Source organism: Poecile atricapillus, chromosome 2 (assembly GCF_030490865.1).
Source record: "Poecile atricapillus isolate bPoeAtr1 chromosome 2, bPoeAtr1.hap1, whole genome shotgun sequence".
Taxonomy (NCBI): Eukaryota; Metazoa; Chordata; class Aves; order Passeriformes; family Paridae; genus Poecile; species Poecile atricapillus.
In genome coordinates this window covers 111,200,057-111,226,626 of record NC_081250.1, presented here as the reverse complement: position 1 = coordinate 111,226,626, position 26,570 = coordinate 111,200,057, and the positions used below count along the sequence as shown (strand labels likewise).

Genomic DNA, 26,570 nt, shown 5'->3' with positions numbered 1-26,570 from the left:
CATACAATCTTTATTTCACAATGCTCTATTTCATAAAGCTTGCCTGGCTGAGCACTCTCCTGGTTGCTAATAAGCCTCTGTACTTTCTGTGTGTTTCTGACTTGTGATAGTGTGCTTTTATACATACACCTTCAAATTCCAAACTTTTTCCAACCCAATTTCAAAATCATGTGCTCCACCCATCCAAGCTACACCAAGAGAACCTGCAGTAACATACATCATTGCTGGTGTTACATCAGCTAGGCAAAGAGTTTGCCATTCACGGTGTTTTGGGCAAGTGTTAACTGGAATGTGTAACAGAAAACATAGATTTAAAAATTAAGAGCCTCTTTACTTTAAAAATCAAGGAATATACAGAGGTGAGGGCTAAAATGAACATCTGATAGTGCTCTAACTCTTGTAGTGCTCTGCAAAGTCTCTCTGCTGCAGGTCAGAGGCGGGATGTGCAATAGCCTCCTTCTTCCTTCTTCTTTGAAAAGGCTTTGTCACCAGGACATGACATTTTCACTGCCATGCAGCCATTTTAGGCCTTCATTTGCCTGTTTCTCCTAATTGGCACAAATAACTTAATATTATTACCCCCTTTCTCTGTGGTGGTGTGAACTCTAGCTTAATCATTCTTACAAGTTAATCCAAATCAACTATATTGTGCTTTGCTATGTAATTACTTATTGAGAGAATTAAGCTCAAAAAGTGGATCCACTCTGTATTGTGATTTTCTCTTTGTACAGGATTATGCCAGCAGATGAGCTTATGACTTTCAATAACTCTTCTTACACTTCTGCCAGAAGTGGAAGTTTGCCCTGTTACTTCTACTACAATATATGAGGGCAACAGCTAATAGAGGAACCAGAAAAGCTGCCGATTCAAAATTCAGTTCATGGTCTGAGTTTTATGTTACCACCACCTTAGTTCAGTGACCTTTTCTTGTAATTGTTCATTTCAGAAAAAAAACCAAAGCACCCAGAAAGACAATTTATTGACTAGAACAAATTGTGAAATTGGCAAGAATAGAAGATATTTCCTGTCTGATCTTCCGAGCATGCATTACAGGTCACTGCTTTACCTTTGATAAATTATCAAAGGGAGGAATAATTCTGAAACAGAGGAAAAAACCAGTATAAGGTTATGGAGACTTGATATAGCAAATGGCAGGGCAGGGCTGCTGGCAGCAGCAGGTCCCAATGACCAGCAGACAAGCAGGACAGGAGGGGGTGTGCAGGTTGCAGCTCAGTGCAGGAAGGGCAGAGAGCAAGCCAGGAGCAGCCTGGAACATTCTTGGCCCCCACTTGCTCATGGTGAAGCTCAGCTTCAGTGGTGGTCCTGGGAAGGGGCACAGAGGTGCGGGAGAAGTGGCCAGAAAAAATAAAGTGGAATAGTGCAAGGTCCTGATGAGAGTATGGATTAATGTCAGAAAGTGGAAGAGCATTTTAAGTGGTGTTGGTGCAAAATAAAATGTTAACCTCAAAGCCCATTCCTCTCTCACATGGGAGAACTTGTATTTACTCTGCAAGGGCAGATTTCCATGGGCTGTGCTCAAGCCACAGCTGGCTATCTTACAAAGTAGAGATGTTTTCTTTTGACTTTGATAGAAAAGCAGATACGGGCAAGAAAAAGGACGGCATTTAATTTCAAAAATTAATGTGCCTCACTAATCCTACCTTATAGCCTTTCATCCTAGCGGGAAAAAAAAGCAGACATCATCTTACCTTGAATTAGTTAATTGAGGGCAGTGAAGTTTTCAGCGATCAGATCAAGTGAAGGACCAACCATTTTTGGTGTGCAAAGTTAATGTGTAAATAGTGTTTCCATAGCTCCAATTATTTAAAGCCTAAGAAACATGATCGCTGGAACACATAAGGCAGAAAGCTTGAAGCTGGGTCCTATGATGGGTTGTGTATTTTTCCCCTGACTTTTGAAAGGATGAGTAGTACATAGTAAAATTTGTTTATCTCAGTTTATAAACCTGGGGGTTTGCAGTTTTAATAACACCTGGGATCGTCCTGAAACTCATGGGGGACTTTGATTAAGCATGTAATGCAGAATTTATTAGCAATTAAAAACTACTGGATGGTCCATTTGTCACCCGTGTCTTAGAACAGGGCCTTGGAAGGCAGTGTGTTAAAAGAAATATGTCTGTGCACAGACATTCTGTTCTTATATTAGTTAACCTATTAGTCTCATAGGCTTATTAAATAGAAGCAGCTACTTGGAAAGTTGAATCTTTTAAAGAACATCACCTTTTCAAAAGTTTTTTGTGAAAGTGATTTCATGTTTTTAGCAGATTTTGTATAATCATATTTTTTTACCTTCAGTCAAGATGCAAGGTTGAATTATATTAAATAAATAAAAAAGATGATCTCTCAAACTTATTCAGTACTTTGAACTTCTTAAATAATGCCACTTGTACATATATCCAGAAAATTAATAGCGTGTTATAGCACATAATGCTATGGAAGTGGCTAATAAATATGGGATTATTTTCTGTATGGATACCTCCCACACACCACTTTGAAATTAATTCTACCTAGAGCCATAATTTGCAAGGTATTTGTTAGATCTTTTCAAAATATAGCTTTCCATAAAAATACATTTACATGCAAAGTGTTATTTAGAGATTTTATGCCAGGCTGTTCCTGTTTTACTTATGTCCCAGGTAAAAAAATGATTTTTTAAATGTTGGATGCCAGGAAAGTTTTATACAAAAAAAGTACTGTTTTGCTATCCATATGGTGCAGTTTATTCTATCAGTGTGAAAAGGTGTTTGTTGCTATTTGTTGTCTTGATTTTTTTTTCCAAAAGGGGTGCTTTATGCTCTGTCAATTTTTCTGTCCCTGAATAACCTTTGAAACTAATTTCACAAGGTAGTAATCTTGACAATGATGAGTTGCTATGAGCTGTGAAAATCTGCATTTGGCTCAAGTAGAAAGACTCAGGTTACTGCCTTCATGAGGGATTTGGACTTTTGAGAAGAAGATACTGCTCGAGCAATGAGTGATCTCCCAGCCCTCAACAAGCCACAAACTCCTGCTGCCCTCTAAAAGTGAGATGGATGTGGAGTGAAATGGAGAATGCATGCTGGTGAGACTTGGGGGTCTAGGACATAGATCTTTAGGAAGTCAGGTTTCTTCAGTTCGACTTAGTTGAAGATAAACAGGTTTAAATATAATATACTGGATATCTATGCGTAGGAATCAGTGAGCAGATATTAAAGCTACTCCTTTACAGGACTTGTAGTGGTAAGCTGTGACTGCCAGCATGAGTCATTCTCTGCATTTTGTTTGTCTCTTATGGCACTGTTGAAAGTATATACTACATAGACAAATTCAGTGTCTTGAACCCATATCATCACATTCATCTAAAAACACTACTATTGGAGTTGCAAAATTTCTTGACAAAGCCAAAGAGCTTGTGTTTGCCAGAGAAAACTAGTTTCTAAATGCTACCACTGCTTGTGTTACTTTTTATAATGGAAAACAAAGCTGTTAGCATCCTATGCTACGCATGAACACATCCTTGTGTTCCAGTAGAGCCCCACTATAGGTACACAGTAGAGATGGGAACTTTAGTGAAGTTATCCTTGCCTTTCAGTTTTTAATATTAATCCCTGCTCAGGAATTAATAAAACCTTCTCAGGTTTTATGATCCTTCACCTGGCTGCACAAGAGAGCAGGACCAATGCAGTTCCAGTCATAATGATGGTGGATGCTTACAGAAAACTCTTCTGTCCCTCAAATTCTTTGCCTCTTGTATCTGAGTTTAGTAAAATGCAACAGGTGAGAGTTACATTCCATATTCACGCTCCAGAAGGATCTCAGTCTGTAGATCATGGCGCTGCATGCCTTTTCACCTTGACCTCAGGTGAAAGAGGAGACTCATGAGCACACAGTGTAGGCAGTTGCACCACGAGAGGGAGGCCACTTTCTACAAATAGATATATAGAAGAGTTCCTTTAATTTTTAAAAATATATTCTATTTTGGTTTCCTCTTTGTCCTTTAAATTTCATCTATGGAAGCTAAGGATACAATAGTAGTCACACAAAATAAAAAAGAAGGTAGAAAAGGACAACAACCTATAAAATTTTAGTCGAGCTCAGATCTGGGTTTAAAGTTTTCAGCTAGTTCTCTTCATGTGATAAGCTGATTTATCATAGGATCTAATCTTTTTCCCCTAAATTTAGTGGCAGGATGTGGAAGATTAAATAATTTGGGTTGGAGAATGATACGGAGCAGTTTTTATAGCTGTTTAGTTTTCCATAGTCAGGTATTGAGTTATGATATCAATATGAGAATATGCACCGTATGCTCTGATTTATTCAAATTTTTTGGCATAATTCTAGCTGGTTTTCCTCACAGAATTCTTCCTCTACAAGAAGGTGGATTGAATGTGGTCGTTGGAAAAGGTGGAGTTTTGCCAAATAGAATTTTATACTCAGCTTTATACTCTGCTAGGGGAATGCTCTGTTGCAGGGCGGTGATTTAGTTAGCTAAAGTGAGTACATGTAACTAAATGGTCCCAGTATTCACAATTCAAAATATCTTTCCTAACAGAAGGTAAATATTGTTTATTGTAAATGCGTTTGAGCCTTTACAGACCAAGTCTATTAGATCATCTTGGAAATTTCAGTGCTGCTTGATGGCTCTGTGGTTCCCTCTAACTGAGCTCCAAGTACCAAGTGACAGAACCATTTTGCAGTAAACAAAGTTTATTCAGCTACAAGAAATCATAGAGAGTACTGGGGCATGGAATCAAGTTCATAAGTGCAATTTCCTTTCTAAACAGTTCTGGGAGCTTACCTTATGCCATGCTGTCTTGGAGGAAACTGGTTGATTCTTTTCTCACAAGCCTAAGAGTTTAACAGGCAGCATATAAAATCTCATGTCTCATTTATGACCAGACCAACCAAAACAGCTCACTTTTGTATCAAATATGAACTAATGTTTGTACAAGCTGGAAAGTCCGGTACCATATTGGGCAGGTAAAGTTATGGCTTACAAGGACAGTTTCTGATTTCTTCAGGAAAGCTACCACCCAATGGAGATATTTAATGATATTGGTAGGGATTTAGGGGGCTACCGTGACCTCTCTGACTCTTCTGGGGAAGAGCATTTGCTCTTCAACACAACTCTGTTGTTTGCTAGAACAGGTTGCCTGAATAGTTTGAGCAGCAATTGTTGAGCAGCTCTACTCTGGGAATCAGGTTTAATGCTTTTCATAATATTGTCCTCCATCTCCCACCCCCAAAATGTAAGAACATGTCTTTAACAGAAGATTAACAGAAGTCAGCATAGATTTAGAATGGAAAGATTCTTTTGTTGTTTCTTTTTTTTTTCCTGGTCTTTTTGTATCAGTCCTAAGGATACATTGAACTGAGGAATTAATAGGTAGAAACTGCCTTTGTGAGGAATTGTCCTGCTACATTCTCATGATTGCTGTCCTGTGATAACCTCAAGCAATGCCTCTGGCTTACTCTTGTGATAAATGTTTTATTTATCCTTCCCTAAACAGGGAGGGCCAAATTAGATGCTTTTCCTACAAGATTTACTTGATTTATGAGATGCATTTCTTTCAGATTTATTTGTGGTAACTAAGTAGGCAACTAATCAGTAATCTATTCCATTACCTTTAGCTACAGACATCTCAGCTGCTCCTCTCTTTCTCAGACTTTTGCAGACTAGGAACAGGCCCCATTCTGGTTCAGGAGTCCTGTCTTCATCTGTCCCTTCCTGATTGGTCTCAGGTTCTAAATCTTCCCACCTGGTCCTTAAGCAGTAACTAGGGCCATTAACCTCTGTTTCTAAGGGCTAGTTAGTGGGACAATCCAGCTGATTTACTGCCAGAGAATTTTTTAAAGCTTGCTAAAGATTTCTGCTATAAGCAGATAGAGGTAAAAGGCCAAAAGGAAAAGCAAGAACAAGCATTCTCAAATTTTACCCCATACTTCTCACTATGCAACATGCTCCTCTCTTGCATACACAAAAAAAATTGTCTTGTGACCCTGTTGTGTTCCTAGCTTCCCCCTAGAAAAATCAATTTTTAATATGTCATCTTATTATCGTGATCTGTTGCAAATGACTGTTCAGTACTGTGCAGGTTCTTTTGGGTTACATTCCTGTCAAATCAATTCGTTTGCTTTTTTTCCTCAGTTCATCTCTCAGTATGTTACTGTTACGGGGGGCTTTTTTGTAGTTTTTTTTTTCCTTTACACTGTGCCTCTGAAAATGTAAATGATTGGTCAGAAGTGAAAGAGTGACAAACTGTCTCCTCCCACCTATTCTGGCATAGGATTGTCATGACTGAGCAACACAAACTATAGGAGGGAGGGCCTAAAATTCTCCTAAAGGATGGAGACAGACGAGTTGGAGTTCCTTCCTCCACTGCTTCCATCAATTGATTTTAATCTCTTTCCTATTTATTTGCATTTATGCCATGCTCAGACTAGAAAGGAGAAAGGTGTGAGAAATCATGAAATGCCACTGTGTAGGAATGAACTAGGAAGAAGAAATCGGCATGTGGAAGAATTTATGATAAATTCAGAAAGAGCACACCAAGAGAGGTCCATTGTTAGACCATTTTCCTCTCTCATCCTAATCATCACTTCTAGTTCCTCATTATTTCCTACTTTTATTGTGTGCACTGTTCTTCCTTTTCATATGAGTTAGGATACAAAATGCTGCACATCCTTCTGTGTTAGAAAGTACAGGTGCACAACTCAGCATATAACTATGTGTTTAATAAGTCCAGCTGCTGTGTGGCCTTAGGCAGACATTTTAGGGAGTTGCTGAGTTCCTGATTGTCAAATAGCACTCTTTTGCCAGTCTTGACAAGGATGGGACAGAGGAACCCCTTGTCTTCGTTGCTTTCTTTCTCTTTACCTAGTGAAAACAAGCGGTCCTCTTGTTGTCTGCTATTCTTATGGCACACAAATCCTGAAGTGATGTTGTGTTATTATTTCTGCATCTGCCTCTGCTGACAGTCTCTGGAAGTGTCTTTTGAAACTTTGTACAACCTGGACGCCTCTTGTGTACTTTCCATCTCTAGCTTTTCTAGGATACAATAGGGACAGGGGAACAAGGTGAGTGTGATAAATCAAAAATCAGTCTTTTCTTCTGGGTTCCTGATATAACTCAAACTTTCATTTGTGAATGTGTTTGCTCTCTGGGAACATTTTATTGCTTTAAAGGAGTAGAAAACTGCCATGGTAAGGAGTGTGAGGAAGAAAAAGACAGTGAATTAAAGGGACAGGTACAAAATCTAAATTCTCTGTGGTCGTTGTTCTCTTAGCAAGACTTCACCTGTAGTCATAGATTCAAGGGATGTTGTTTATAAACACAGTTTCCAAGAGCAGATTCTTGCTTTGGAACTTCAGGAGATAGCCTTGTTTTTCATAGAATCATGGAATGATTTAGCTTGGAAGGAACCATCTACTTTCAACCCCCCTGCTGTGGACATGAGGACCTTTCACTTGACCAGTCAGAATTCCTTCGTTCCTGGCCTTGAACACTTCCAGGGATAGGGCATCCACAGCTTCTCTTGGAAACATTTTCCAGTGCCTCACCACCCTCACAGAATTTTTCCCTAATACCTAATCTAAACCTACTTTCTTCCAGTTTTAAGTCATTTCCCCTTGTTCTGTCACTATATGCTCTTGTAAATAGTCTTTCAGTCTTTCTAGGCTCTCTTCAGGTACTGGAAGGCCACAACTGGATCACCCCAAAGTCTTCACTTTTCCAGGCTGAAAAAACCCAATTTTCTCAGTCTTTCCACATATGAGACGTGCTCCATCCCTGTGATCAAATTGGTGTCTCTCTTCTGGACTCTCTCCAAACAGTCTATGTCCTTTTGGGATTGAAGAAGAAAACAGGTCATTGAACACTTTTGATGTCACAGCTCAAATTTATGGCAAGAGGAAGCAGGAAGAAATTTAGGGAGGAAGAAATTAAAGGAATAGTGTCAGAGATAAGAGAAGAAGTCAAGAAGAGATTGAAGCAAAAATGAACTAAAGGCATAATGAGTTCAAAGATAAAGACTGAAAAGATTTAGGATAAAGCAGCATGGACCAAAGGACATGAACACAAATAGCACAGAAAAAAAAAAATATTATGGCAGTTTTCTGGTTAATTGTAGATGTCTGACAAGTGGCCTATGCCTGAACCAGTGAATTGCACGTGCTCTGTATTCCCTAGTTTTATTCCTCACTGCTAAAGTTAGGAAAGAGATTCTTCTCAGGCTTTCCAGCAGCAATATGTTCAAGAATAAAACAGAGCATCTAGTGATGCTCTGTTGATAAGAAACCCTGCTTTTCTGTATTTATGATATTCTTTCCCTACATGGCGATATCCATAAGAAATTAAAATCACAGAAATAAAGCAGTAAGCTTAGCACATTTAAACTACTGCTCAAGAAGTTATATCACTCCCGTATCTATCTTCTGTTTTATGCTGACATTGGCTTCTTACCTAAGTCAGACTTCAGAGGCCATTGCAGTATTCAGTAACTACTTCTGTTTTGAAAGCTGGCAGCAGTTTGAGATATTTTCAAAACAGTAGGGGGTAGCATTGTTGGTCAGCAAGTGGGATCTTTAATGGATAGACTGAATTTTGTCAGGGATTCTGCTGTTTCCCTGCTGGAGAGTTAGAGCTTGCCTGTTTTATCCTTGTTGACATATTTATATCTTAAACCTCTGTCAGTTAGATAAGGACAGGCTGCAAAGAGGGGAGTGAGAGTCTTGGGACCTACATTGTAATTGTAATTGTGATATTCAGGTCCTATAAATGTTCTCCATTTTAGTTACTTCCTGAATGTGTTGCCTGCATTAGAGGTTTCATTCTCAATTTAAATAGACAAAGAAGAAATTAATAGTCCAGTGTTTTTGCAAAATATTTTGTAGCTCTTACCAGCCAGTTCTTTAACAATTAACCAAAGAATTGCTGGTCAAAAATGCTCATTACCTGCCTGTGATGTGAACTGTAGTAGTCACTTAAATATATTCCATAAGAAAAAATGTTCACTAATCCTCATGTAAACTGCTGGTATTTCATTTAAAAAGAAAAATAAAAACCCCCAAACCCTGACAAAGGGAAAGTTGTAGAATCTAGATGGAAACTGTAAAGAGTTTTGGCAATAGGTCAGAATTTCACCAAAAATTGGAAACGATAGTTTTCCAATAGAAGTTTTAGGTTGATTGATTTTTCCAAAAGCACAAGAACTATATGGGGCTCCCTCAGGCTTTTGGCTTCACTGAGCTATAATACTACCTGCAAAGTATTCTATTATTGTCCTGAGAAACTCAGTGATGAGGTTTTCCTAACTTTGATAATAAAGTAAGGCTGTTTTGGTTCTTAATTTCTTATTTTGTTGTAAGATCTTAAAAGAGTATAAATTAATTCAGATCTTCTGGTTTGATTTTGGATGTACTATAGAAAATGTTTAAATACTCTTTTGGCACACAGTTTGCAGAAATCTAGAAATTTGTGATGTAGCTTTCCTATGTGGCAACCTGTGTTTCCCAAATTCTCAGAAACTCTGTCAGATCCTTTTAGAGCTTCAAAATAGCAGCGTATGTTGCCAAAAATAATTTAATCTTTTATTTAAGTCTGTCACCATTTTGGTTGGACTTTTCAACTACCACAAAGGACATTGTATTTTTTTTCCAAAGACACAGCAGCCACATTTTGCAATATGACTTGTTATTGGTGGTTATATAACTAAGTTCTTTTAGTATTTGGTTGAAAAAGTCTGTCTTGCTACATAGTGACAGGAGTTCTTGAAGTTCATTAACAAACAGCTTTGTAAAATGAAAGCTATTTAGTAGCTAAGAAGTAAGCAAGTCTCCTGCTCTGTTAAAGCAGCTCTAGTCTGGTACTCTCAATACTGGTGTACTAGGGGATTTGGAGATACTAATTCTGATTGCCCCAAGAATTGTCCTCATGTAGAATGGCTGAGGAGGGAGCAGAAGCTTTCCTGAAGATGCCCAATCAGGTAATAAGCGATTGCTTGTGGAAAAATTAGAAAGAAGCTCTTTAAACTATAGCCTATAAATGTACTTTATTCTTTTTGACTGGGAATTCTCAGTTGCATCTCTGTTTTTATTCTCTACCTAATTTTTGAGTTTATTTCTATTAGGGTAAAGTGATGTATTTTGATGTTGGTCAATACCAGTGGGGATAGACCTAGGACAGACAGTATTATAGATAAAAGGAGAAAATAGCACAGGAAGATATGTGTTTCAGGAGGTCTTTCAATTATTTCTTATCTTTGAATTATCCAAACTTCTAGTTATCCAGATAAACCCACTGGAATGAAAGTGTCTGGTTAATTTATAGTTTCCTTATGGCTAATGTGCTTCTGTTGAAAGGAATTTCATAAGTAAACATAATATGGCATAGATTGGGAAATTACTGAGAAAGAATGAGTGGCAGGGACTACTGTAAAAACAATGGCTCTGGAGAGAAGACCATGTCAAAGATAATTCAGGGCAAAAATCTTTTTATCTCTTAGTTCCTGTTGTAAATAACTGAACAGTTTGTTTCTAGAAGTTACATTGTTAACACAGAAAAAAAAAAACCAAAAATACTCCTAATATTTCAGTGTAATACAAGTTTTGTGTAAATGTCCTTTACAACTTAATACTTAATGTGTTAGATAACACTTTTTTTTAGAGTCACACCTATAAAACTCTAGCTTTCAGCTCTCCATTCTTCCCGTAAAAATGCTGTTATCCTCATGCCCCAAATAGCAGAATTGCACACAATGATGCCTTCCCATTATCTAGGGTGAAAATTTATAAAGGAGCTGGAAAAGCCAATTATGGTGTAACAAGGGGAGCAAACTAGTCATAGTCAGATGCAAAGATATGGTTAAGATGAACAAATATGTGAGGAGTTTATAAAAATGAGGTTAATTGGATCTTGAAATAAATGGTGAGATGCTGGAATTGTATTTGGGAATTCAGATTTTTCCCTGTAACGTGAAAAGAGGAGATGGACAGTAACATGTGACAATGTGAAGGTTATGAAAAAGGATAATAACAGTAAAGTCTGAAAGGTAGAAAAGCATTTGATTTAAGAGGGACTGTGGAAAGAAAATGGCTTGCTAATGCAAAATAATAGAGTTGGACTTCTATCTCTAAAACCTGATAGCAAGTTCCTTAGGATAATAGCTGAACCTGGGTATTCAGTTACGCCTCCTGCCTTCTATTTGAATTGAGGAGAAAAATCTAGGTTTCAAGTACTTCAGTAACAAAAGGACATGCATATGCCAAAAGTATTTTATGTGTTCTAATGTGTTATTTATATTGCATGTATTATAGATTTAATGAAAAAAATAAAACCAAAGCCAAACACAACTACCTCCTGTAGGAAAGTTCCCTGCTATATGGAGAACTCACAAATTGCACAGGAATGAAGTGGAACTCTAACAATGCAATATTAGTTTCAAATATATTTTCAAGGGAAAGCTGTAGGACATGAATTTTCCCTTAACCGTTCTAGCTTAACTTTTAATTTTTTTTTTTTATATCTCAAATAAAAGGCATGCATCTCACTCATACCAGTTTACCAAAATCTAGTTTTTCTGCATTTTTCAAAAACTTTTTCATATGTAGAGTCAGTTAAAAATGTAAATGTGAAAAAACATTAAAATAGAGTTCTAATGTAATTGATCATTTTGGAAAAAAGGATCTTCAAAGCAATCCAACCTGTTGTCATCAGGATATTCTAATCCCTTTCTGTGTCAGAGGAATAGTTGCTATAAAAATATGTATGCACTATAGCACATGAGAAAATATACAGAAAAGCACACATAATTTGCAAGAGTCATTGCTGAAATTGTAGATTTTTATGTATTCAGTGGCAGAGAGGGAAATACTGAAATGTAGGAAAAAGAAGAACGGGCTGGATGTACATCTGGGGGCAAGCCGAATTCTGCCAGCTTTAGAATATGGTTTTATGTATTCATTAAAAAGAGTCAGTAACTTTTGAAGGTGTGGAGGCAAATTTCTAAAAGAGAATCATGGATAGCCAGTAGAGTGTATAGTAGAGTGTTTTCATCTCTGCCTGCCTCCAAACCCCTTTCGTTTCCATGCAGCATGGAGACCTGTGCTGCTGTCTTGTCAGCTCTTCAAATGTGCAAGTCTCTCTTGCTCACAGTTCTGTGGTTTATGAGTGTCTAATGTAACACTGAAAGAATTCCACACTACTCAAATTCATGTAAAACTCCCTAAGTAAATGTAAAATGTAATGTAAATGTGAAAAATGAAGCCTCATTAAAAACTAAAAAGAATTGCCACACATCCATCAAAGGCATCTTTCCCTGAAAAGGTAGAGTCTTTTGTTTCATGTTGGCGTTTTTAAAGTCAAAAATACATGATTTTTCCAGTTTTTGGTCATTACAAATAGTCTCCCTCAGTAATTAGCTTTGTATCCCTGAATAACTTTTGGCTGGGTAATGAAGTGTCGTCTGTACTCTCACTGGCGTAGCCAAGAGTCTCTGCTGGGACGAGCTTCCTGCAGTAAGTTCATGTGGCATCATCCTCCAAACCCTGTCCAGTGGCTATACATCAGTGTTGAGCCCCAGCAGGCATTCAAGCACTATGGTAGACTTTATATTTTTAAATGTTACCGGTTGCTTCTGCTTTAGTCCTCATAAAATAACAGCATGATTTCTGTTGGCAGCTGTGGGGTTTCTGCACTGCTGCCTTTTGCACTTTTGGGGTATTCTTCTACACATTAAGGGATAAGGTTTTTCTGCTGTAAGCATGCTAAAAATTGATCAAACATTAAAGAAATATATTTTTCATATAAAGGCTGTAAATGGAATACATTCTGGAGTTTTGGAGGTTGCTCTTTGAGAAGGTTTCAAATCAGATAGAAAACATCCAGAGCAGACCAGTAAGAATGATTAGGAATCAGGAAAACATGGGTTTCACAGCATAAATTAATCTATTGGGAAGAGAAGATTGAGGAAAGGGGACATGATAACAGTCCTCAGTTGTTGGAGTCTCATAAAGAGGGAAAAGAATGCTCTCTTCTCCCAAAACCACACCTTTTCTCCATTGCAATCCATGGTGAATACATGAAAAAGAAATAGGTTTAGTATATTTATGAAAGTCAGAGTCTTAAAAATGTTTGAATAGTTCTGAAGACAGTGAAACTCTGGTGCAGGTTGTCTGAAGGATGCATGGCATCTCTGTCACTGGAAGTCTTAACATAAAAACTAGGAAAACAGTGGTCAGGATTGGCCATCTGACCTTGTTCTGGGGCAGCAAGATAAAGTAGATGATACTGTGATGTTCTCCTGGGTCTTCTGTTGTATGATTTGACTTCAGGTGAATGTTGTTGGTGACTTGTAATGTTTTAGAAAGATGTTGCTATTTCATGTCACAATCTCTTAAAAACAGGATGTTAGGCATGAACCTTTACTTTCATTTTGAAGAAGCAGTACTGCCTAGTTCTTATTATTGCAAGGAAGAGATTAAAATAATGAACTCATAACCTTCAGGAAAGGGCAAGGACAAAGTGGTCAGAATATAAATATCAACATCTCAGTATTTTTGAGACAGCTCGATAATCAAACATTTGTTTGGAGATGGAAATAATCTTGTCCTTAGCCTTGGCCTCATTTACTCTCACTGAATAATTTGTCATTGCCATCACTTTTTTCTCCAACCTGAGTTTTTAAGCAAAAAATATTCACCTGTGAAACATTTTACATCTACTAATGCTTCCGCTCCACCAAGATTTAATCTTTCATTGTTATCAACAGGGAAGTGTCTGCTCCCCTCCATGCTCATACTTTCCTGTCAGCACAAAGGTTTTTGCTTTCAGGTGGTGAACTGGAGCCAGGAAGTGATTCTTGTCTTAAGCAGACTGGCAAATATTAGAAAAAACCAAATCCACAAATAAACAAGCAAATCCAAAACATTTTAACGAGGTTCACTTCTTCAGTCTAGTTTACTGCAGGATCATATAAAATCCATGTGTCAAGGTCTTTTCAGGAATCTGAATGAAGATGTTCCTGTCTGTCAAAGGTGGAAGCAGCCTTTTGAAAGGACAGTGCACGACCTAAAATTGGGTGTCATGTACAAAGTATGAGTTGTCCTCTGCTCTCCAACCCCTTGTTTAGCACTTCAGTTGCTTAATAGAGTAGCAAAAGGAAATCTTTATTGTCTTTTGTACAACTGCAGAGTCAACACAAGAGAGAGATGTCTCTTCGTTCTCTGAATCAATATTCATCTGTGTAGAAATACTGAAAGGTAGAAATTTTGCTCTTAACTGAACTTTTGAAAACTCAAAGTTAGCTTTATTTCTTCCTCAGTTTGCTAATGAAACAACTAGGAGAAGAGCACCTTTTTCCTGGTACTGTACACAGCCTTCCAATTCACAGTGAATAAATATGGATTCCTGACATGCAACTTTCTCGGACTGTTATTCTCCACAGTTTATTTAAGATGCTAAAGTTCTTGTTTAAATAAAAGCTTCAGATGTTGGACAAGGCTCTCTGTGCAATGCTTTCTTTAAAAAACAAACAAAACAAAACAGAACTAAAAACCAAAAAAACACCCTAACTTGCATTTTTGAGAGACATACTTAAGCCATTTTGGCCTGAATTTGTTTCCTACACAAAAAGAAATCTCAACCCTGGTGCATAATTTATGATCCTGGCATCCAGCCGAAACATATGTACATACTGAAATCAGTTTTGCATCTGTTTAACTTTGTGCACATGAGTAGTCTAATTGGATTTAGTCTGATGAAATGACACATGCGAGATCAAGTGTCTGCACAACAAGGATTTCAGTCAGTAGGTTTCTTTAGGGCACCAGCTTCTATGCTTTATGTGGTCCCTAGTACATGAAATGGCTTTTTGATTATCTCAAAGCCTTCTGCATGCTATATAGCTGTAGTGATGGGTGAAACAAAGAAATACAGAAGAACACGTCTTGCGGCATAGGTCAGACCTTCTACTGCATAGCACTGTACAAAAGTAGCAATTGATTCATTGTAACTTTCTTTTTAAAACTTGTCTTCTCTTCAGGTTTAAGGGAAATCACTCCTTCCTTTGTAGCAGGCTACTAGGCTGCAGCTGTTGGCCTTCTGGTGACAAACTCTTCTGCTTACATATGCTAGACATTTGGTAGGATACATCCATCACCTCCTCTAGGATGGAACCTGAACTTATCTGACTAGGCAGCAATGTAGGTAGTCACCATCTTCACAAGATAAGCTATCAGTGTATCAAGAACTGGAGCTTTGTTTTCACTGCTCTTTCAAGTCTTATCTTCCCATGCCATCTTGCATCTGCCATCTTGATCCCTGGCTAATTTCTTGCCCTAGAAGAGGTGGTGCTGAGCTTGTTTATCTAGAGGCTGGCTCTTCTGTTTTGTTCTGATGTTTTCTCACTCCTCCTACATCTGCTATAAGGGTCTAGGGAAGGAAGAGCGGTCTAGAGAGTGAAGAGAATCAGGGAAGGGGATGAGAGTGTCTGCAAGTTCTGATATTAGGAGCATTAGGGATTAAAAACTGGAACTCCAGGGGATTGGTACTGTGAGAGTATGGTCTGGGGAGGATAGGCTTGCAATATGAATGCTGTTAAGGCAAGGCAAGTGACTAAAGCTGATGGTGTACTGAGGACCAAAGTAAGATTGAAATGAGAAGAGGAAAAGAGGAAAAAAGAAGCTGAAGTAAGAATATAAAGCAAAAACTATACCTTACAGATGAAAGGTTTTGTTTGTCTTTCCCTTCTACCTCACTGTCCAGATTCATTCTGTGTCTGGCTAAATATCCTGAAATAAAGACAATTTTAGGAAGCTCAGAATGTGGTTCAAGGCATGCCATTTGAAATGTATTTTTGTTTGAGGAATTATGCTCCTGACTTTTGGTGACATTAAGGGAGGAGGCATCTAAATAAAGTGTGTGTGTGAGATTTGTCATGTAGCACCTGATTCAGACTACAGAATGCTTTGAAGCAAAAGAGAAAAATAGTGAAATATTACAGCATTAAGATTTAGAAGTAAAATTTTGCTCTGTTTGACCTAAATTTAAATCTGATGGCTCTGGTCTAGATACTCTGATATGTTTTGTGGCTGGGGAAAAGCTTTGATCTTTAATTTTTGTGTTGTAGAATGTTAAGTTGTGGAAGGCTTTCTGTTACTGATGCCTTTTTACAGTCTGCAGTCTGAAATGTGTGCAGTGGGAACAGTTAACTGAGGGCTTGATATTTCAAGGGAAAATGCACTGTATTAATTTTTGGTAATTGGAAACTTTTTGGTCCTACAAGTGGATACACTTAATTGAGATGGTCATCTTTTTTATCCAACAAAATGAATTTCTGTCCAGGGGAAAGTTCTGAATGCTGATTTTCAAAGAGAAAATAGTTTTACTACATGATTCTCAGAGAGCATTCAAAATGTAAACCTACACATCTCTAATTCATTCTGTGATTTTGCAAATGAAACTAGAACATAATCACTTTCTTATTTTGAATAAATTTTTGCATCTCTTGGTAATATTTAATATTCATTGGATGAATACCAGTGTTTCCTATTTGAAACCTCTTTGCCTTGAAATATTTAAATTTTAATTCTTTAGAGTTTTGTTCAAATCAGCTATCCCTTATTTCCATCTTGATTAATACAGAGAAGTTACTATTTATAAGAAACTTATTTAGGTAGTACTTGCACAAGGCTGTATGGTAAAGATTTCATGTTAACTGTAGACATCACAGGTAATTAATTTGTTAATAGATTTACTGAAATTTGCAGTTGGTCACATTTTTTAACACACTCAGTATAATTGTGCATTGTTTGCTCTTGGAAAGATTAGGAGAACTTTATGTTGAACAAAGTATAAAAAGAATTCATGGAATTCTTGAAATATTTAACATGCATTTTTGATAAGTAAGACCTTATTTTTGCTGAGAATTTTTACAAGCATTTTTTTTTTCCTCTATTTTCAGTCCCCTGCACATAGCTATTCAAGCTATGACTCTGGCAAGAATGAGAGTGTAGGCAGAGGTGCTGAAGATCTGTCTCTGAATCGAGGAGATGAGGATGAGGATGACCATGACGAGCAAGAAGATCCTGAGAAGGTTAATGAATCAGATGGGGTAGAAGCTGAGCGACTGAAAGCTTTTAACGTAAGCCCTCTTGCACTCACCTTGTTTACTTCTTCTATTCCTTTTGCGTTGTTGTTTTTGGGTAAGTCTGACAATATTAAAGGCACATTAATTTGCAGGATTTTATTTCAATTACTATTTTAATGCACATTAAACTCTTGCCAACAGATGACAGATTTACTGCGTTTCATTTAGAATTTTGAGGCAGAGTGCCATCTTTACCAGTGAGGAAAACAAAGCTTTGTTCTGTATGTGTGCATGTGTGACCATGTGTGTGGCTGTGTGGATGTGCATGTTCACCCATTGAATGGAAAGAGGCTGTAGCTAGTTTTGTCAGGAGACCATTCTGGTGGTCAGCTGTTCTCTATTGCTTTCCCAATGTATATAATTATGCATGAAAACACAAGCAATTGTTCAAACAAAGAAAAAATGTGAGTCAGTTCAATAAAATGATTAGCAATCACAGCCTATTGTTAATAATGAAACTTAAGTAGTGCCTATTTTCACAATCTGTTCTGGTTTATCTCACAAGTTCTGTATCCTATAGACTATTCTTTTCTTGTCTATTTTTTTAAACCCAACCCACCCCCACCCCAAATAACCCTTTAAAGAACTGTTTGCTTTATATTTCTGGCTTCCCGTTACAAAGCTCTTCAGTGGATAGAAAAAAAAGTCTTCCTATCAGTAATCAAGCCAGGAAGCTAGGAAGAGAAGAGAGCTGCCCTCCAAACCCATCTCCTCTGTCTCCCTCTTGCCAACAGATGTTTGTCAGGCTGTTTGTAGATGAAAACTTGGACCGAATGGTCCCAATCTCTAAGCAGCCCAAAGAAAAGATCCAGGCTATCATTGACTCATGCAGGCGACAATTCCCTGAGTATCAAGAGCGTGCCAGAAAACGCATACGTACTTACCTCAAGTCCTGCAGGCGGATGAAAAGAAGTGGTTTTGAGATGGTGAGTTTTGACTTAAAACCCAGCACTAGTTTCCATCAAAACCCCATATGTAAATCCATGGCACTATTTTGTTTTCATCTTAGCGTCTTTATTTTTTGTTTGTTTATTTTTTTTGGTAATACCAGGTCAGAGATTGCTTTTTTGCTCCTTCATTCTTCCTGAATTTATTCCCCTTGATTTAAAAGTGCTATAAGACACTAGAGTTCACAAAGTGAACTAATATGGATCTATAGGAAAAGAAGAACAAAACAAGGCATAAGGAAGGAAACTGAGCTATGGACTACATAGTGACTTATTTTTTACTTTAAGTTACAGTTACAGATTTTTGCCTGGAAAAGTCTTGCTGTGAGATGTATTTTTCTCTAAAATGCCTCTGCTAGCTGGATTCCAATGAGTTCTGTAAAATCGATCCTGCTAGAGAAAGTCTATGCTAAAGAAAACGCCCACTGTAGCAATGGCTTTGGCTTTGGGTGTTTTCTTGTACACCTTAGCCAATTACTTATCAGTGAAAGTTACTCAGAAATCTTTCAGTTGATGTAAAGGTGTGCAAAGCATGTTTAATTGTTGTAAAGCACAGATATCAAATCTACAATTTGAGTGTCCCAATGGTTTAGTAGTTGTAATGGAACCAAAACTCATGGAGATTATCATGGTATACAACTGACAGTGTTTTCAGACATTGTTATTTTAATATTATTCAGTAGCACAAAAATGGGTAAATAAAGTCTTCTCAGTAATTGGAAGCTTCATTATTTCTAGAAAACATTTGTATTTCCAAAATGGAGGAAAGTCAGAAGAAACTAGATAGCTACACACCTTGTGTTTAATGTCTTAGCTATCTCTCTGGCCTTTAGATGATAACAAAAACACCTCATTGTTACAAATAGATATCATTTAGTGATTAAACATACCATTTTTTTTTTAATGAATCATCTGCAAGCCCATTGATTACATTAAAAATTATTGGAGATGATTGCATTTTACTGCTTTTCTCTTTCTCTCTGTCTTTCTCTTTCCTGCAGATTTTGCAGTATATTTATGAGTGCCATATGTTGTTTAAGATGGTAGCTGACAGTCTTAAGAACAAAATATCAGGCTTATTTGTAGGATAAGACCACTATTTGATAACACAACAAGCAAAGACAGAAACTAAATTTTTGTGTGTGTTTGGTATTCCAATCAACTGCATGGTTTTATTATTTGAAACATTGGGATAACACTGTTTCTGAACAGTGGAAAGTCAGATGGAGAAAACCAGGTAGAATAAAGGACATCTGTACAGACAGAAGTGCCAAAGATTGACTGGTGTTGTATATGGCGGATTGTTTAGCCCTCCAAAACAACAACAAAAAAAGGAAAACAGAAAATAAATACTTCCTACAATATACTAAGTAGCATTAAATTGCATCTACTCACTTGTTTTTGTCATCTGAAAGACCTGGGCAACAACTGTTTTGCAATATAAACAAGGGGCTACGGTCTGACCCATAAGAGCTGGGTTGGCTTGACTTCAGTGCACATTTGCAAATGTTACTTTCATATGAATAAAGGTTGCAGGATCAAATTTATTCCTGGGAGGGGAAAAAGAGAAGAGATTACCAGGAATATGATCCAAATAGGCAATCTTTATAGTTCAGAAAGATTTCCTGGTTTTATAATGTTTTATGACAGTTTATGATGGGCTTTATTTTTTTTAAACAAACAAATCACCCTCTAAAACATTCACTTTTTGCCCATGAATGGAAGTGACAAGGCACTGGAACCCATGCCAAAGAGTGCAGCCCTCTTGGGCCTGGAGGGATATCTGTCCTTTGTCCCTGTTTGAAGGTAGGAATACAAGCCAAAGACTATCCAAAGTCTCTGGAGGAACTCTCATCAACTTCTTAAGAAAATAAGTAGCATTTTATGCATATGCCTTAAATAATTCTGAAATTTAATGTGTATCTCTTTGGGTTTTTAAATTATTTTTTGATTTCTAAGTTACTATATCACCATCTCTTGATTATAGGCATTTTTTTAAATGCTACCATGGACAGAGACATTTGACTACCTGATTATTTTAAATGTACTTACCATTTTGGTAATGGAAAATAAGCACCTTTCCTGGTTAATATAATTTGTTCAAAACAATTGTGAATGGATACTATGGTGTGGTTTTGAATAAGGGGCCACCCTCAAATACAGCAACCCAGAAGAATGATCTGCTCAGCAGCAATACCAGTACCATTGTTATATTAAATAGGATGTCAGATAATAACCTCCACAGGAGATGTCTTTTGCTATACACATGAAAAATACAAGTTTTTTAATTTGTTCAGGTTCAAAATGCTACATTTTGAGCATCTAGTTGCATGAGAAAAAGCTAATATTCTCTTTTATGGCTTATGACAGTTCAGACTGTGTGTGGAACCGTACAGCCATCTATAGCGCCATACTGTAAGGTGAAAAGAAAATGTAAACACTATGTTAAATTAGTGTAAAACTGCATGGTAAAGATGAAAAAGCATGCCTGGAGCCTGATTCTGTCAGTCATTTGCCATCTATAATTCCAACGACAGTTCTTACTGCATAACAGGCCAGTTCTGGTTCTGAGGCAATAAAAAAGGCTCAGTCTCATGAGTGTTCATATTTTTAATTAACATGATTCTTAGTGTTATTATGTTTAAGAGATTACTTATAGTTATTCTGCTTCTGCTTGTGACAGATAGTTGTCTGTGGACTCCAAGGCAACTGGCATAGCTTCTTGTTACAAATATGCCTTTGAGAAGCTCCCTTTCTACATTGGAAAACTGCCCATTTGAATGTGCAGCGCTTGTTGTTGTGCAGTTTTCATTCTGACACAAATATACACCACAATAAGGCTCACTCAGTTTTTTCTCAGGAATTGTAAGATTGTTTTTTCTCCTCTCATTGTCTCTTGCTAATGGACTGTTGAGAATGTTCTCAAACTAAATTCTATGATCTCGCTCAGAATCTTTCACTGGGAGGGAAGTCGGTCAAATACCAAAACCGCTGGCTTTTGGATAGAATTTCTAGGTTGTGCTTCTGCCTGCATTGTGCTATACTGCTTGGAGAACTTAAAAGTTTGTGATAGTCTTATAGAAATTATTTATTTTTCTCTTCATTGACCCAAAAACTAACTAAAAAAAATACTTCCTTATTCTCAAGGACTGACATCAGCGAGAATTCCTGTATATACATTAGGTGTTTTGTGACCTCTATAGGCTATGCAAGAGGAATTTTCGCCCTGAAATAGTCAGATGGCCTGTTTCACTAATGGTTTTCAAATCCTTAGTTTAGACTTCTCCCAGCCTCTGTGATAGAAAACTGCCAAATAAAAAGAGTTAGTAGACAGATGATGGAGATATGTGGTATGTATTTGTTTAGTTTCAGTCCAGAAAAGCTTTAGATGCTAGAAAGAATCAAATGAGGTTGAATTGTCTTAATAGTTACATTTTCTTACTACCCTCTGCTTCCTCCCATCTTCAGGATCTCCTGTGATCAGTCTCACTGCATTCAATTTGAAATTGCACCTTCCAGCATTTTTTTCACAGAGGTGCCATTTTCTCTGTGAGCATCCCAATGAAAGAGCAGGATTTTAAACACTAGTTCACTAAGAGATTCTTCCTTTTTTTTTTTTTTTAAGAAAAACTAAACCCTCCTTCTAAATACTACTGTAATACAAAACAATAGTATCAAGGAGCAAAGTATTTCTGTATTGGAGAGAAAAGGCTAGTCATAAATGTTTTTCATTGTCCTAAGACAAGTCTTCTTCAAAGAAGAGTCACACTGTGCCTAAAGACAGTTCCTGATTTAGGTCCTATTGTTGTTCATCCCAGCCCCTGTCCTATCATCAGCCTCAAGAGCAAATAACTGAGCTCTGTATCTTTCACTGCTGCTGTCACTTGGTTGTGACAGTTGGCTGAGGGAGGTTTTTTAACAATTTGCAACTGTGCTCATGTTGATCAAGGTGTTTTTAATGTGTCTAGTGGCTTCTCATGCATCTGTATTGAGATTGAGCAACTTTGGTGGGGACTGGTTTCTAGAAGGGGGATGTTTTCTGAAATCTGCCTCACTGAGATTGCTTGAAATAGGTCTCTAGGTTCTGCTTTTAAGTTTTAGAAAGAAGAATCTTTCCCTATTTAGTGAATTTAGTGTTGAAAAGTCCAGCTGCTGTTACAGTCACATGGCTTTTCAGTCCTCCAGGCTTTTATGTCTGGAAAGATCATAAGCATTTTCAGGAAAATGAGGATCTGTGGATTCAGGGATGCATATCTAATTGATTAACAAACTGAGAAGCATTAAGAAAATTATCACAAGAACACTTGCATGAAGTTCTACAGATACTAATAGAGTTGTTACTCTGTATTATATTCCAAATAATATAGTTGGGCACTTCCCTTTGTAAGCATCTCACCCTTGTTTGATAGTGGATTAGTGGTTTAATAGATATTTAAGTCTGATGGGCAACTTGGTTAAAAAAGGCCTAATCTACTCTCTGACAAACTTGGACTTTCACCATTAGATCTCATATAGTCTTGAAAAACTATTCTAGAAACAGTTTTTCTAAAGCTCTTAGATGTGTTGTTCTTTTTTTTTTTTTTTTTTTCACCACAGAACAGTTAAGTGAGTACTCATGTGATTTTTAATAAATTCCTCCTAAATCTTCCTCAGATAGCTTTTGCTTTTTAATGACTTTTAAAAGTATAGGCAATTTTGGAAAAGTGAGCAGTGGAAGAAGTAACATTTTTCCATTAACCTTGCAAAATGTGAACAAGCTAGCTTTAAAAAAGGTATGGTGTTTGGAAAAAGAATTAAAACTAAAAAGTTAAAAATACCTACTAACCTGATAGGACTTAGTCTTCTACATTCTGTAACAGAGAAAAATATAGGAATGGTATTTTGACATTTGTTTCAATTTTTTTTGAATTTAGAATAAAAGTATTCCCCTCTGAAATGGCAGTAAGTTCTAATATAGAACAAAATCCCCTTTTTATTGAAAAAAAAAAAAAAAAGAATAGGTTAAATGAATTTTACTCTGTTTACCTGTAAGCTTGAAATCAGAAAAAAATGCTAAATATTTCAGTGGTTTTTGATACTGTGATTTTGACTTAGATTGAGAGGTCTTGCTGCAATGTTACTTAATTAACTGGCTTGTGTCAATGGTTTAAGGATAGGGAGCCAATTCAGTGTATTATTTTAGGGAAAACAGTAAATAATGTTAAATCATACTGTTTTCATAAGTCTTCTGGAGTTTTGCTAGTAAAATGCTATCAGAGTTCAATACAAACCTCACATGACTCTGAAGGAGTTAGGTCAGCAGGATGATTCCTGAAGTTCTCTGTCACTGCAAAACAGCATATAAATCTTGGATAGAGATAACTGTGCCTAGGTTTGTTAGAGAAATTAGGTAACTTTGGCTCCCTCAGCAGTCAGTGAAGCACTTAGATGAATCAGTCTAGAGAGGTTCATCTCCAGCTGTCTCATGAGTCAGCAGTGAAACAAAAAACATGCCTGGGTGACTACTTTAGACAAAATACTTCATTTTTGTGTAAATCAAGTCAGATGGATATTCTGTTGCTCACATAAGTCGTTTAAAATTTCCACTAGCCCTGTTGAAATTGCTCAAATAGGCAGAGCCAGACTTGATCCCATAGGTAGGCATACCAGCAGCAACAGCAGCATGGTGGTTGATTGGAAAGAGTCATTTGCTAAGATTTTAGACAGGAATATGGATATGTTTAGATATACTTGGATATATTTAGGTGCATCATTATCAATGTGCAATGTTTTCAATTCAATATATTTCAAAGCTTAAAATGTAAAACAGTGATTTGGACATTGCTGTATGTTTCAAAAAGTCTCTTCTGCCATTTAAGAAAATATTTCTAGCTATTTCATTGAATCCTCTAGTGGGTGTTACAATTGGGTATTTATTACAAGACCGTGAGACCAAGAAAAATATATCGAACCCTACTGAAATGCAGTGCTACAGGCATTAAAATGCCAGTCCAGTTGTTCATATTCCACTATTCTGTACTAGCAATTCATACAATCATTGAATTAAAAAATGGTTTGGGTTGGAAGTGGCTTTAAAATTGGTCCAGTTCCAACCCCTCTTCCATGGGCAGGGACACCTTTCACCAGATGAGGTTGCTCAAAGCCCCACCCAAACTGGTCTTGAAGAGTTTCAGAGGCACACACTGCTTTTCCAGGCAACCCAATCCAGTGCCTCATCCTCCTCACAGTAAGAAATTTATCCCCAGTATATAATCTAAATCCCAATCTCTTCCCAATAGCTAATCTCTTCTAGTTTGTGACCACTATAAAAGTACATCTAATATAGGGCATTTTACTTCATTCAGTCTTTAAATTAAAAAATACTCTATAGGAGGGTTTCTGAGTCCTTTGCAACTGTGCTGTGTAAGACAGTTCTGTCATACATTTCACTGCATTATTCTGATTAAAAACTCTTATTTGAAGATCATGTGTTCCCTGTCCTGTAACGTATTTTGCATAATTTCTATGAAAAAGTGCTATTTAGACATTGCACACTGTTTCAAATATGTTGGACTTTTGAGGACATTGTTAGATCTTAATAATTTATGATGAACGGGTTGTGGCATATTGCAGTATTTAATTTTGGAAATGAATTGGTCTTGCAATACCTGAGGTAAAAGCTGGCACGCAGGAGAGCACTAGGGACTGTCTAGGTTTTGGGACCCCAACATGCAAACAAGTACTTAGTGATGCCTTTGCAAAAATTCAGTTACTGTCAATGAGGCATCTTAGGCATTCATCTTCAATTTTGGATGCCAAATCACTTTGGAAAGTTTTAAACCCTATTTTTGCCTTTTAAGTTTCAGTAATAGTTAAATACTACCTCGTTCTCACATTTATATTAATCTCCCAAGTAGCAAGCAATAGGAGTAGGGGAAATGGCCTCAACTTGTGCCAGGACTGATTTAGATTGGCTGTTAGGAAAAATTTCTTCATCCAAAGGTGAAGCATTGTAACAGACTGTCCAGGGAAGTGGTGGAGTTACTGTTCCTGGAGGTATTTTAAAGAAGTGTGGATGCAGCACTTGGAGACATCAACTTGGACACAATGATCTTACAGGTCTTTTCCAACCTAAAAGTCTGTGACTCTAGGATTAATATTAGGGTGTATATGAACAAAATGAAGTAACTTGCATGTTTATGTGTTTGCACCTGCCTTATACTGCAAGATGTAATTTTTGGTGTTAATTTGCCTAAACTAGAAGGTAGTATTAATGTGCACATCACCTTACGATATTTGGCATTTCAGCAGGTGTACATGTGTGCCCATTATCTGACTAAACAGATAACTCTATTTTTTCAGAGCTGAGCCAGACTGATGTAATGTGTAAAAGTATGTAGACCAAACTTTTGTATGACAACTTTGGCTTATATTTATACTGGATGTCAAAAAACATGCCAAGGTAGTAACTTTAGAGATGATGGATGTCTAACCACGGGTGGACAGCGTGCACAGTAAATTGTAAAATTCTTTTTAGTGAATATACTGCTCCTAGTGGTTTAGACTGAAATATACTCAGTTATCTAGTATACCAATAATTGGTAAATTTGTCCCAAAAATGTACAAAAGGAAGTAAAACATGGAAGTTTTTTTAGATCCTATGTAGAAATAAAGGAATGATGTGGCTATGCCAGAAAAGGTATTTGGTGTTTCACATGAAGATACTACAAAGGTACCTCACTTTAAATAGCAGACTTGATGATGCTGCATACAGTTGTTATATTGAAAATGCATATTTTACACCATATTGAACATGCTAGTCTCTCCTTTGTTAAAGAGTCAGAGATTATACTAAGAGAGCTAATTTCTAAATGAACTGCGCCAAGGATTTCTGATTTCAACTACTAAAAATCAGCAGCCTTGCAGGACTACTCTATAACTCCAGAAATGCTTATTGTAAGATGCTTTGATTGTTGATACCCAGATCTAAGGAGCATCAAACTCATGAAAGTGTCTTCATCAGATTTAACATACTTTAAGGAAAAACAGCACTTATTAGACTAGAAAGAATTATTGGCTAATTTGAATTTCCATTAGGCAGCTTGCAAAAGTATATCTGTCAATGATTTATAAACTCTATAGAAAGAGAAAAAGGGATGAGTGTATAAAAAGTTCAAACCAATTTGAACAAAAAATTGTTTCTCATAAAAGCATGTAAAAGTGCATATCCAAAAAGATAGTTAAGTGTGCATATTGCTTTGTCGTCATTGTTGTCATCTATAGGCTCTCTGGTGGTTTCAAAACAGTTTCAAATATGAGAGGACTGAAGGTGGTTGGTCATCTCCCATGGGTTACTGAGGGAATTCCAACCACTTCCTAAATGTCAGTCACTTCAGAAGGCATCCGTGTGCACATGCAATCTAGCAGGTTTTCCTTACATTGTTTATCAAAATGCCCTTTACCTATGTTGTGTTAGGGGCTGGATGTTAGTTGTGTGTCAG

General features: G+C 37.0%; 1 protein-coding gene across 4 annotated transcripts in view; it reads left to right on the top strand.

Moving 5' to 3' along the window:
• NOL4 (nucleolar protein 4) overlaps nucleotides 1-26,570 on the top strand; it is a 152,226-nt gene that overhangs the window by 88,840 nt on the left and 36,816 nt on the right. For 2 of the 4 annotated variants that reach the window (XM_058832454.1, XM_058832453.1), the window contains exons 6-7: nucleotides 16,958-17,137; nucleotides 17,878-18,069. In XM_058832454.1, coding sequence (XP_058688437.1) covers nucleotides 16,958-17,137; nucleotides 17,878-18,069 — 372 coding nt within the window. The remainder of the gene's footprint in view (nucleotides 1-16,957; nucleotides 17,138-17,877; nucleotides 18,070-26,570) is intronic. The other 2 variants (XM_058832456.1, XM_058832455.1) reach the window with 1 other exon arrangement.